The sequence below is a fragment of the Lissotriton vulgaris genome, chromosome 1_1 (genome assembly GCF_964263255.1).
Source record: "Lissotriton vulgaris chromosome 1_1, aLisVul1.2, whole genome shotgun sequence".
NCBI lineage: Eukaryota > Metazoa > Chordata > Amphibia > Caudata > Salamandridae > Lissotriton > Lissotriton vulgaris.
The window spans coordinates 2,047,513,503-2,047,526,145 of NC_141685.1; the positions used below are offsets into that span (position 1 = coordinate 2,047,513,503).

At 42.9% G+C, this 12,643-nt stretch overlaps 1 protein-coding gene across 4 annotated transcripts in view; it reads left to right on the forward strand.

Moving 5' to 3' along the window:
• Positions 1-12,643, forward strand: part of ABCC9 (ATP binding cassette subfamily C member 9) — a 915,119-nt gene that overhangs the window by 740,345 nt on the left and 162,131 nt on the right. For all 4 annotated transcript variants that reach the window (XM_086920457.1, XM_086920444.1, XM_086920437.1 and 1 more), the window contains one exon: positions 9,268-9,369. In XM_086920457.1, the coding sequence (XP_086776583.1) occupies positions 9,268-9,369 (102 nt within the window). The remainder of the gene's footprint in view (positions 1-9,267; positions 9,370-12,643) is intronic.

Here is a 12,643-nt window from a genome sequence, read left to right on the forward strand (position 1 = left end):
TATGTAGTTTTTTTTTTTTTAGAGATATGAGGTAGTTAACAGTGCAATACTATATTGAAAGTGCGAGGGGTGTAATATATATAAAGGAGTATAATATTAATGATATACTAGGTCAGAGTATATATACATAATAGATGTGCAAAGGAAAAGCAGCAGGAGTCAGAGAAGCCCCTAGTGAGCAGCCAAAAGTATATGAGGTATCCGTTAGTGCATTAAGTACATGTGGAGGTATAATACTGCAATAAACGGTAGCTACTCGGTAATTGAGATTAGGAGAGATGGGAGATAGGGTCAGACCACTCCAAAATGGCCGCCAAAGTAGAGGAGATAGCTACGGCAGTCCTCTGTTAGTTTCTGTTGCTTTAGGCACAAGGAGGGTGGAGTCAGATTCTAGACTCTGTTTGAGCCAGACCAGATCCTCTCTTGCTGGGAGGGAGTCTTATCTGTAATATGGTATGTGTGGGGGAGTCAGAGTCAGACCTGGGAGCCTCGTGGGCCTCTTCGGATGCTCAATATAGTTATACTTATATTTATACTTATCTGAATAAACTATAATGTGTGCTGTTAAGTAACTTTAGGCCACAAGTTATAGTTTCTTAGCATAGGTATAACTATCACTGCGGAATTTCTTTGGTTTTCTGTGGGCCTTCTTACAGGTTAACATCAGTTTCTCAAAATGGAATATACCATTATTCAAAATATACCACTCTCTCGGAATGATCTATTTGATTTTGTTGGCCATAGTGTCAAAATTTGACACACAATCAACTGAAGTGTCTTTTTCACAGGTTGAACTTGAAGCAGAGCCTGGTGATCATTGTACCAAGCACACAACCACAATCTCTTGTGCAGCCTGTACGGGTAACTTTTAGCATGAAGTTCCGGCATTCCTAAAGTTGTCTTTTAGTACAATTTGGAAAACGTCTTGTGATAGTTCAACGTAAAAACGAGATTAGAGTTTTTTTAATTAAGCCAGTCAAAGTATTTACATTGTTCATCGTTCCCTCTGGATATCATACACACCTAGGAAATCAATTTCAAAATATTGTATTTAAAAGGGTTACTGTCATGATATATGAAATGGTCCTCAAAATCTGCAACATACCGGTTCACTATATTTGGACCAAAAATTGCTTTCAATGCATTGGCCTTGGGTGCGAACCCTTGATTCATGGTTGGTGTGGGAAGTGTGAACCTCATTCTGGGGAAAATGAGTGGAATGTTTACAATGCCCCTGCGGCACTTTTGTTTGCCACCGGAGCATCACTTTAGGTGGCACAGTGTGCTGGCCCATATTTACAAGACCACGCAAAGCCACTCATGTGTGGCTTTTCATGGCCTTGTATATAAGGAGTTAGGCAATGCCTTACTCTGCATGGAAGGGGGGTTTCATGGGTGTTGCTGTAGGTGTTCCAATGCAACACCAATGGCTTTTAACAATGTCCCAGATTTACAACAGAGCCTAAATCTGGGGAAGCACAACAACTAACGCCTTTCCAAAAGAGACATAATGAGAAAGAATGTATATTTTTCTCCTCGTTCTGCAGCACACATAGAATCCTTTGATTGCTTTTGTGCAGGAAACAATCATGCCAACAACACAGACACCCCTGTACCAATGTGGAAGGGTATCTGCATTGGCGCTTTAATGCAGTTTGTGTGCTAGTAGAAAGGTCAGGAATGCACCATAGTTTGTAGATACAAACTGTGCAGCTAGAAGGCTTGCGGCGCTGCCCTATGCCAAAATATTGTAAATATGTCCATGAGTGTATAGGTTCCCAATGTCTATTATGAGAAGCAAATATGTATTAATGTGAAAAGAATGACTCTCTAGATTATTAATCACTGATGTGCTATCACTGACACAAAAGGTTTGATAAAAGAGTCAACTCGTTTGTTCAGCGGCTGGAGAATAGACACAGCTTGCAACTAAGAGGCAGCAGGAGGGTTGGTGTCATTTTTAGGTGTTTTAGGGAGGGTGTAGATGGCAGCAATGCTGGAATCTCAATTATTTGAATAAGCAAATTATTTTCCACTTCTCACTATTGTAGTCAGCAAGCTCTTTAGCTACATCCATAAGTTTCTGTAAAGTGTGCAGTGCCTGACACTGTTATTTAAATATATTGAATTTCACAAATCTCTTCTGATTAATGAAAGTTATCAACCTCTGAGAGGACCACATTGCCAAAGTTAATGATATCTTTGCACATTTCAGTATTTGGTGCGAAAAATGTAGAAGGACCAGTAGCACTTTACACATAGAAGGGGAGAGGGTCTAAAATAAACTCTACCACCCGAACCCCCATAAAGTCTCAAGTAAACACACAACGTGGAGGTAGAGAGCGCGAGACTTAACATATAACAAACTAGACAAACTCATCTGTTTGAAAAAACTGCCCTCACTCACACACCGAAGTGTGTGACATGCTTCATCATAGGGCCTGCTTACAATAGGCCCTGGTGTAGCCACAATCAGGACGGAGCATAAGGGAGGGGGAAAAATAATAAATTCCACACAAAACAAAGTAGAACCACAGAACTCAACACATAATACACGTGTACATACAAAAGTGATGAAGCAGTGCAAATCACCAAGTGACTGAAAGTAGTGATGCGACAAAAAGTGCAGTTAATGGGAAATAATTAAAACCGGTTTAAGGATACCAACCCACACATTTTATTCAAAGGTTCCTCCACCAGGATTAAAAAGAACAAGGATGGGTAATGTCTTGATAAGAAGATAAGGCTTCTCAAGACTTCCCTCCTGGTACTGCTATGGTCAACATGTTTCAACCGACTTACTGTGTCTCAAAAGGTCACCCTGGTCTTCTTCAGGACTGATGTCGCTTTCAGTACCACTTCTGGCCCCACCGTATTTCGGTTAGTGTGCCCCGAAGTCAGAGCCAGTCTAATAGGATCCTGGCCCTTCTCGTCACGTGAAGTGAATGTTCCCAATAGTCAGGGAGAACATTAACTAGAAAGGAAAGGAGATGGTATAGACATGCTACACTCCCAGGTAATCTCCTTTCCTCCTTATACATTAAAAATATCTCTTTGAGTTCACTGTGTGGTCAGAGGCGTATAAATGCACCCTCTCAACTCTCTACCCGGGTTTGCAAATGGTCCCTTGAGTATCCGAGTTAAAAACACGTTTTAAATGGTATTACTTCTGTTTGTTTTAGAAGGACCACCACTGCTGCATATGTACACACACACACTCCAGGTATCACCTCGTCTCTTCCCTTAGTCACACCCCTCCCTCTCTCGTTATTAAAAATCGGGCGTGGTCAACTATGCCCACATTAGTACTCACCGAGTTATATGGTATATAAACTCGAACTGGTGTCCGTCAGGAGGGTATCCCGGGAACACAATCTGCATCACAAAGAAAGAAAAAGGAAAAGGAAATGGCCATAGACCCCTCTCCATCAATGTCGGACTGATAGTGTAATCCGTGTTCCTCGCAACAACATAATGCCGCGGCGCCCTCTGGCGTCGCTCGTAGTTCACAGAGGTGCCCCTTCCCCCTATATCTCATTTCCTTACTGTTCCGTGGGCCTGCCCTGCCGTATCTGCCTGTTGTCCGGATCACCATGAAGACGGCGTCCGAGACATCTTCTGGCTCTTAAGAAGGCTGTTTACTTCCTGAAACGGGCTGGCTCGCACCACACGTGATCTGACGGTCCCGCCCAGGACATCATCACGCACCGTCGGGAAACGCCTCAGGATGATGGAACGTGTAGTTTCGCCATAGCATTCCTTGCATTCCCCTTGTGTGTCAGCGGTGTAATTATGGTAAAGCGCACATGATGGGGTGATAGAATGAGCTTATACACAAACTTCCACCATAGTATACTGATGTTAGTGCGCTTGTGTGTTGGCGGAATAATTATAGTAACGCGCAAATGATAGGGTGATAGAATATGTTTATACCCAAAATTCCACCATAGTATACTGTTGTTAGTGCGAATCCGAATTCGGTTTCATCAAAAAATAATAGGAAACCTGTTTTTGGTTGGTGCCTAAGAATAATACTGTTATAGGTGGAGGAGGGTGGCACAAGACGTACCGGTCATCACGCACCATGAGGAAGCACCTAAGTGTGGTGAAAAGTGTAATTAGGCCATAGTGGTCCTTTTCATTCCCCTTGTGTGCCAGATGTGTAATCATTGCAACGCACACATGAAGGCATGATCGCAGGTGTTTATACCTCAAATTACACCATAGTATGCTGATGTTGGTGCAATTCCGTCATTAAAACCCCACCGTTGGTTTCATAAAAATCGTTTGTGACTGGTATCTAAGGAAATAGCATTCAGAGCAGGAGATTTTGGAGGACGGGTAGTGCACGTAAAAGATGTACTGTGGGTACCTATTATATCTAAGTCCCCTCAAGAGTAAGTCTCTACTGTCTGCCCAATGACTGCCACAGGATCTCATCGTTCAGCCTCATTAGGCTCTATCACTAGGTCCAGGAAGCGGAGGCTGGTTTTAGTGATGGTCGAGTTGAAATGGAGGAATGGATTTTTGTCATTTAACCACTCTAAATACCGGTCGACTGATGTTCTGTCGCCTCTCCAGATCACCAAGACGTCATCAATATAACGTCGCGCCATCCTCAGTTGTGGAGTCCAAGGGCAGTCCGTATCCAAAACTGTCACGTTTTCAAAGGCCCCTACGTATAACCCAGCCAAACTGGGGGCAAACACACTCCCCATTGATGTTCCATGGGTTTGGAGGTACATGCCCCCCTCAAATTCAAAAAAGTTTTTAGTGAGGGCTATCTCAGCTAGTTGTAGAATAAGGGCTTGTGGTGTTTTATAGGGCCATTCTCCCTCAAATAGCAGTGTCTCCAACATCCTGAGTGTTTCCAATTGAGAGATGTTGGTATATAGGGCCTCTATATAAAGCCCTATAAGGAATTCAGTGCCTGGGTCAAACGGGACATCCTTTAACAGATTCAAGATGTCCAAGGTGTCCATCAGATAGGTGGGAAATTTCTGAACCATAGGTTTCTGGAAAAAATCGCAGAACTGCGAAAAGGGCTCCAGTAGGGACCTCATCCCGGAGACAATTGGTCTTCCAGGAGGGGGTCTCACTGCTTTGTGAATTTTTGGCAGCATATAAAAATACGGAGTCTTCAGTTGTTTGTTGATTAAAAACTCCACTTCATGTCCCGTGATCCAATCGTTTATTCTGGCTTCTTCCACCACAGTCGTGATCTCCCTTGTGACCGAGTCGGTGAGGTCCTCTGTCAATTTTCGATAGGTCCTCGGATCGGATAGTAAGCTGATACACCCCAACCGGTAAGTCTCTGAGTCCAGAATTACCGTGGCCCCGCCCTTATCTGCTGGTTTCAAGATAATTCATTCCAAACCTGGACAGAGGTTGATGTAGATAGAATATTGTCTTACTGGGTGTATGTATAATTACAGCCGTACATCTGAGGCAAGGCCCAGCCTAAGATGGCAATACTTTGACATACAGTGGCTGTAGCTGGCATACAATGGCTGTACCTGACCTAGGATGTCAGTGCTTGCTTATATTAGACTGTAATTGGATATATATGATGGCTGCAGCTATGTAAAACACAGAGCTCTATATGGATTTACTATTAAAACAGGTATAAGAAACACTAGCGGCTTGTCCGCTGCCAAAGTATCGGGGCGGGCCAGAGGAGGGAGGTGAGGAGGGGTGGGGAATTCGGCGACAAAAAAAAAAAGATTAAATAAATAACTAATCTGAATGCTGCCACCCACCGTATTGCGCTCTTCCATTCTTCTTCCCAGACTGCAGTGTGGATGATCCTGAAGCAGCATTAAAGCAGTGTCAGGATTGGCCTGAGCACTGTCAACTTGCACTCCCAGGCAGGCTGAAAGCCTGTGCCTGCCCTCTCCAGCCCCAGCAACACGTTTGGACGGTCTGTAACAGTGCCCATCATTCCCCTACCAGCAGTGTCCTTCCCCTGGACCTGCCCCCAAGACTCGTCAGAGTCCTGGGGGCACTTCCAGGGGGATTCAAAGAAAACAATAGTAAAACGGGTTGAAAACCTGTTTTATTATCTTTTTATTCGAGGGATTTCGTGGGGAGGCGACGGTCCTCCGCCCTAATGGATGGGCCGCCGCTGAATTAAGAAAGCAGTAACTGTATATGTGATGTATAAGGAGGTACATAGCATGTGGTGTCTGTACCTGCTATCTAAAGTTGTGTTAGGGCTCTGATGGCTCTGCAACGAGGTATGGAGCCGTTGTAAAATGTATAATCTGAAGTGGGAATTTATGGGCTGTAGATGCACATGTAGGAATAAACCTGGCATTTTGAGAAATACAAAAGAATTTGAAATTGCGCACCTGGCAGATAATGACAGTACCTTGGTCCACCGTGCTTTACCTGGCATTTGAGGACAGTATCTGGATATACAGCATTCTACCCGAAAATGTTTTGGGAGTATTGTAGAGTCTGAATTTTTCAAATGGCCAGGTCAGGGCTCTTGCCTTGCATCTTTCAGACCATTTCTCGTCCTTGACAGCTCTGACAAAAATATATTGGTAGCTTTTATTGTTTCTGTTTATGGTCAACATTCTTAGAACTATAATATTAATAGTAGTATAATGAATCCACAATATATTTAGACATTTGTTAAATATTGTTTCATCACATGAGAGTGCTTTGAAAAGAGGGGAACTGGTAAGGATCAAAAAGCATATGGCCATTCGGCGATCTAGGGCAGAGCAGCCATTCATGTTTAGGAGTCAAGGTTTACGGAATTAACTGGTTGAAAATGGGTTTAATAGATGAACTTCACAAACTGGAGGATTTTATATATCTTATCATTGGATCTTATTATATTGTTATTCATTTAATTAATCAACAGTAAACCTTGGATGCCTATACTTTTGATAATTAGGTAGTGAATTCAAATATAAAGCATAAAAAAGAGGGTGGTTTTAAATGGTTCCTAGTGCTGCCTTCTGGTAGCAATGCGTGGGGGCCAGCCTCTTTCTTTAGGCCTCTGACAGCTGTGTGGAGTGATGACTGTTTCATAGAGAAGTTGGCACGTTACTAGCATAAGGAGTACTACCAGGCTGCTTTTATTCTTTATGCTAAAGAGGTTAGGCTCCATTTACTATATTTTGATGCATGACAGAGCAGCAAGCCTTCCTACTGCGCTGCCGTGTGTCGAAATAAAAGGGTAGGATTGTACTGTATCTACAAGATACAGCGCATTGCTGTCCTCCATTTCGCCGGCACACAAACTGCAGCCGGGCGCCAACCCAGACACACTTGCTCCATGTTGCAAGGGTGCCTGTGTTACAGGGATGTTTTTTTGTTTTTTTAATCTATTTGTGTTTTATTTTGCATATTCAAACAGTAACAGGCTTGAGAAATCAACATAGCAATTGGAAAAAATAATTTTTCTTTTATACATTTCTCTACATTGGTAGTAATAATTCAGTATGTAGTAGCGTATGGAGGCTGGTGGGTTAGTTGCACCATTGCAAGAGTGTGTTCAGGGATGATTGTTATTGTGCAGGAACAAGCATTAATGGTGTTTTGCTCCTTCTATGTGTGCTGCAGCATGCAGCACACGAAGAAAGAGCAAAAAATGAGAGGAAATAAAAGTATTTCTCCTGGTTGCGCTTACGACACTTTGTAAATCTGGGAATGTGTCAGGTGCCATGCATGTTGCGTGGGAACACCCACAGCAGCACCCATGGAATGTCCCTTTCACGCAGAGTAATGCCTGAAAGAGGTCCATATTTACAAGGCCTTGAAATGTCACACAGGGTGACTTTACATGGCTTTGTAAATATGGGAAGGCACACTGCTCCATCGGTGCATCTAAAAAAGTGATGTGCCGGCGGGGAAATGGGCTTATAAATGAGCCCCCCCCCATGGATGTTGCGTGGGAACTCGTCCAGTTACATCCATGAACCGGTGTTGCGTGGTAAACATCTACAGCAACACCCATAGAACGCCCGTTTCACGCAGAGTAATGCATGAAAATGGCCCATATTTAAAAGGTCCTTCAAAGTCAGGCAGGGTGACATTACGTGGCCTTGTAAGTATGGGCTGGCACACTGCGCTGCCAGTGCCTCTAAAAAAGTGCCGCACCGGCAGCGCAATGGGCTTGTAAATGAGCCCCTTTGTTTCCTAGCCTCTTATTTTAACGGTTCTTTGCAAATCTGTGGAATAGGAGGGCATTGCACTATAATTTTTAACTTGCATGGGCAGATCGGGGTTAGGAATAAGTCGGGGTCTTCCACCTGTATCCGGATGCGGCTGCTACGTTCACAGGTTGCCACGCACTTCAGGGACCTGCTATATTCATTGGAGTTATTGTCTCCGTTGTCTCAAACTCAGGATATTGAAATTGAAATGGAGAATTTTCACTTCAAAGACAACGCTACTACTTTGTTGGGGGCCGGTTGTTGACATTAATTATTAACTTGGAATACTTTACGTTACTGGTTGGTATTGGGATATAATATTTCGAGAGTACCTTATTCAAAGACACAGATCTGGAAGAATTTATAAGCCCTGAGGAATTCATAGGGTCATACCCATAAACGACGAAATGCGTTGGCTTAAGGGAGCGGAAGACCCTCTTACATTAAAGAAGAAACAAAAGCCCAATCTACTACTTTTCTTTTTCTTTTACACTATTGTATTGACTTTGTTATAAGATGCCTGTGCTTCAGAAATTGTTAATTGTTTGCTCAATCTCTGATTGAATCTCGGGGAATTAGGGTGGATTGTCCCACTTTTGGATGCACCGCATGATAGTTGTAATTGCTATTTAAGGAGTTGTGAATACTATATGAGCGCCTGATTACCCTATTCGTCTAACTGAGTTAATTAGGTATAAGTCGGCAAATCTTCATGTTTATGCATAGAGCAAAAAAAATCTGTTGCTATACAACTCATCCTCTTATGACTCTGACCACAGTCGCAGAAAACATTGCAATTATAGGTTTATTTTACACCTGACAAAATATACTTTATTTCTTGGGGAGCACTTTGGCATAGAGATAGGGTGACACTCCATGTGTTATCTATGTAAAATAAAATAAAATTAACAGTTAAATAAATGCACGAGTGGCAGATGTCCTGGCGCTGGTAAAAGCCTAGAATTTTTAAGTGTTGAATCTAAAGTTATTTGTTAATCCTGTTTGTCAATGTTGATATTTTAAGGTAAATTGATAGTAAACAGAAAGTTTATTTTCAGTACCTAATGCATTTGTTATTTTTTTTTTATCTCCATAGGATTATTTAGGAGCATGCATAGTTCTCACAGCTGCTGTTGCATCAATACGGAATGACCTCAGCTCTGGGCTTGTGGGATTGGGTCTTACCTATGCCCTGACGGTATGTAATTAGTTTTATTAATTCATTATTACATGCTTGCGATCCATCTTACTTGCCTCTGCAATGGGAGGGCATGCATGGCAGCCAATGTTTTAACCAATGGTTTCAGTCAGTAAACGATGTGGAAATCACTTGCAGAAGAACACTTTGGATGCATACTGGTACTTTTACAGCGCTCTATTTAGAATCAAGATCTCTCTCTTAAAGAGTATTAAAGAAGATTTATGGAATTGGCCCAGTACTTCTGAATAACTCCATTATTCAGTCGTGGACAGGCAGCTTTCCAGAAGAAGGTGCTCATTTTTCTTGTTGTTGTCGCATAGATAGTGTTGTATGTCACTAGAATTATATGACAGGAGTCTAAGACAAGATTGTGTTTGACAGTGGTCTTTGGAAGGAGACAGATGCACATGCTGAAGAGCAAGGCGAAACCACAGCCCTTATCCTACTGGACCTCTCGGCCGCCTTCAATACTGTCTTCCAATTCAAACTAATCACGAGACTCCTCAACGCCAGCACCCTGAACAAGGCCCTGGACTGGATCCACTTCTTCCTTACTGGCTGAAACCAGAACCTACAGAGATCAGCTGTGAAGTGCCTCAGGGCTCCTCCCTGAGCCCAAACCTCTTTAAAGTCTACATGACCCCCTTGCGGCCATAGTCAGTAACCACGGACTCAACATCGTCCACTACGCCGAACATACCCAGCTGATACTCTCTCTCTCCAACGCATCCACAGCTGCTAGAATCAACTTTCACAGCGGGATAAAGGTTGTTGCCACTTGGATGAAAGATAACTGCCTCAAGCTCTACTCAGACTACACCAAAGTATTCATCCTGGGACCCACCCCCTCAACCTGGGATGACTCCTGATGGCCACCACACTGGGAACCCCTCCTATACCCACAGACATTGCATGTAACCTTGGCATCATACTGGATTCCTCACTCACAATGAACCACCAGATCAACACCTTATCCTCATCCTGCTTACACATGCTCTGCATGCTTTGAAAGACATTCAGATGGATACCCACAGGATCACAAAAGACGGTCACCCACGCACCAATCACCAACAGACTCAACAATAGCATCGCACTGTACTCCGGTGTCACCCATAAAACAGCTCAGGAAACTACAGAACATTCAAAACGCTGCAGCCAGACTAGCCCTTGGCATACCCCACTGTAGCCACATCACAGATCCCCACAGGATCACAAAAGACGGTCACCCACGCACTAATCACCAACAGACTCAACAATAGCAACGCACTGTACTCCGGTGTCACCCATAAAACAGCTCAGGAAACTACAGAACATTCAAAACGCCACAGCCAGACTAGCCCTTGACATACCCCACTGCAGCCACATCACAGAATACCTTCAATAACTCCATTGGCTCCCAGTCAACAAGATAATCACCTTCAAGCTCCTCACATATCTACAAAGCCCTCCCTGATGTAGGACCAGCATATCTGAACCACTGCCTCTCAATCTATGTACCTGCTAGACAACGGTGCTCTGCCAAACTTGCCCTGGCCACCGTCCCATAGATCCACAAGACCAGAAGTGTAGGAAGATCTTTCTCTTAGGTCGCCAGCAGGACCTAAAATACCCTGCCCCTCCACCTCAGGCAATCCCCATCTCTGACCCAATGAAGGAAGGATCTCAAGACCTGGCTTTTCGATTGAACCTCCACTACCAGATGGATCAGCATCCCTCTTACCCCTTTAGCACCTTGAGACCCTCACCGGTAAGTAGCCATGCTATACAAACTCATGATTGATTTATGTGTGAAAAAGGATGCTTCTTCTGGGGCTCTACTCAAGACATGAAAAGGGTTGTTCTTGAATGGTCCTACTTTGAGTTACTGAGAGTGGTTGAAGAGGAAGGATATAAATGAGAAGCAGGGGGAGCAATAGACTTGATAGGAAAGACATTTTGAAGCAAGGATGTGACCAAAGTGTTCAATGGACTGTGATGTGGTATGTGCTGATTTTACATCATATTGTCTTAAGGAACAATAATCGTACCTTTATAACCAAATAATAAATAAAAAACAAATGGCTTCTTTGCCAACACACGCTGTTTCGACGTTTTAAGTCCTTCTTTCACCATGTCTGAGTATGGCATACACCTTAATGTGTGTCATGATATAAATAGCTGTAATGATCTATCAAAATGCTAGGAGTTTCATTTTTGTGGTGTCACACTCATCCTTCATACCTGATGCTTTTCTTCCATTTCTCGAAATCTGCCTAAACTTCTGATAACGCCTAACCTCCAATACTAATCAGTCTGAGGAACTCTCTTCTATTTATTTATTGTTATCATGGTCTTCTGCCCAGGGGGCACTGATTTTGAGAATTTTGTTAAGTGATGCAGGCGAGGGGCTCATGGCAAAGGCACCAATATAAGCAAACGTGCCAAGAGACTGTATTTACCAGCAAGGTGCTCCCTGCCTCACCAACAGAAGCAAACAGGCAAGCAAGGTGTTCAGAAACAGAAATAATTGTGAAGCATATCAATATTGCTATTTTCAGCAAAGATGCTAAAACATCAGCATTTTTATCAGGCTAGCAAATGGGTACCCTGATTTCTAATGTGGAATCTGTCTGACCACTGTTTCTTCACAGTTTTTTCCTCATTAAGATAATATGATTCAGGTTAGATGCATAGGATAGATGGCACTTTTCTATTTTCCAAGTCTAAATTAGTTGGCTGATGTTACCCTGTTTTTTTAGACTGTATTTACCAAGAACAACTTAGATACACAACAGGTCAGTATTCATTCTATTTCATTTTGGTATTTATTGGAGGCGGCTACTTAATGCAGCGGGGAAGGAATACTTTTAGTACATACATGTGCCTTATGACTATATGCTGTGGCATTGATCCATTTAGTTACCTCTCATGGGAGATCTTGCCCTCTTTTGTGCTCCCATCTGGATTTATGGGGACTGATTTGAGGGTGAATGTGGTTCACAACAGCCCTCAAGTTTTAAATCACTATATGTCCTTGGGCTTTGACAGAAGAGTAATTAATAGCAAGAATAACACTGCAAACGCCATGAGGAGAGCAGTTACTATTCTCATCCATATAGAGTGAAAAACTGTTTATCACACTGAAAGGATTTTTGCGCTCAGTAAAGAGTTGTCTTATCAAAATGGATTGAGCATCAGCCATATCCTTTATCAGTCTGGCACAATATTTACTAATCATTTGTATCCTCAATAAAAGCAGTTTTGGATGATACCCTTAACCTTTTGTGGGCTT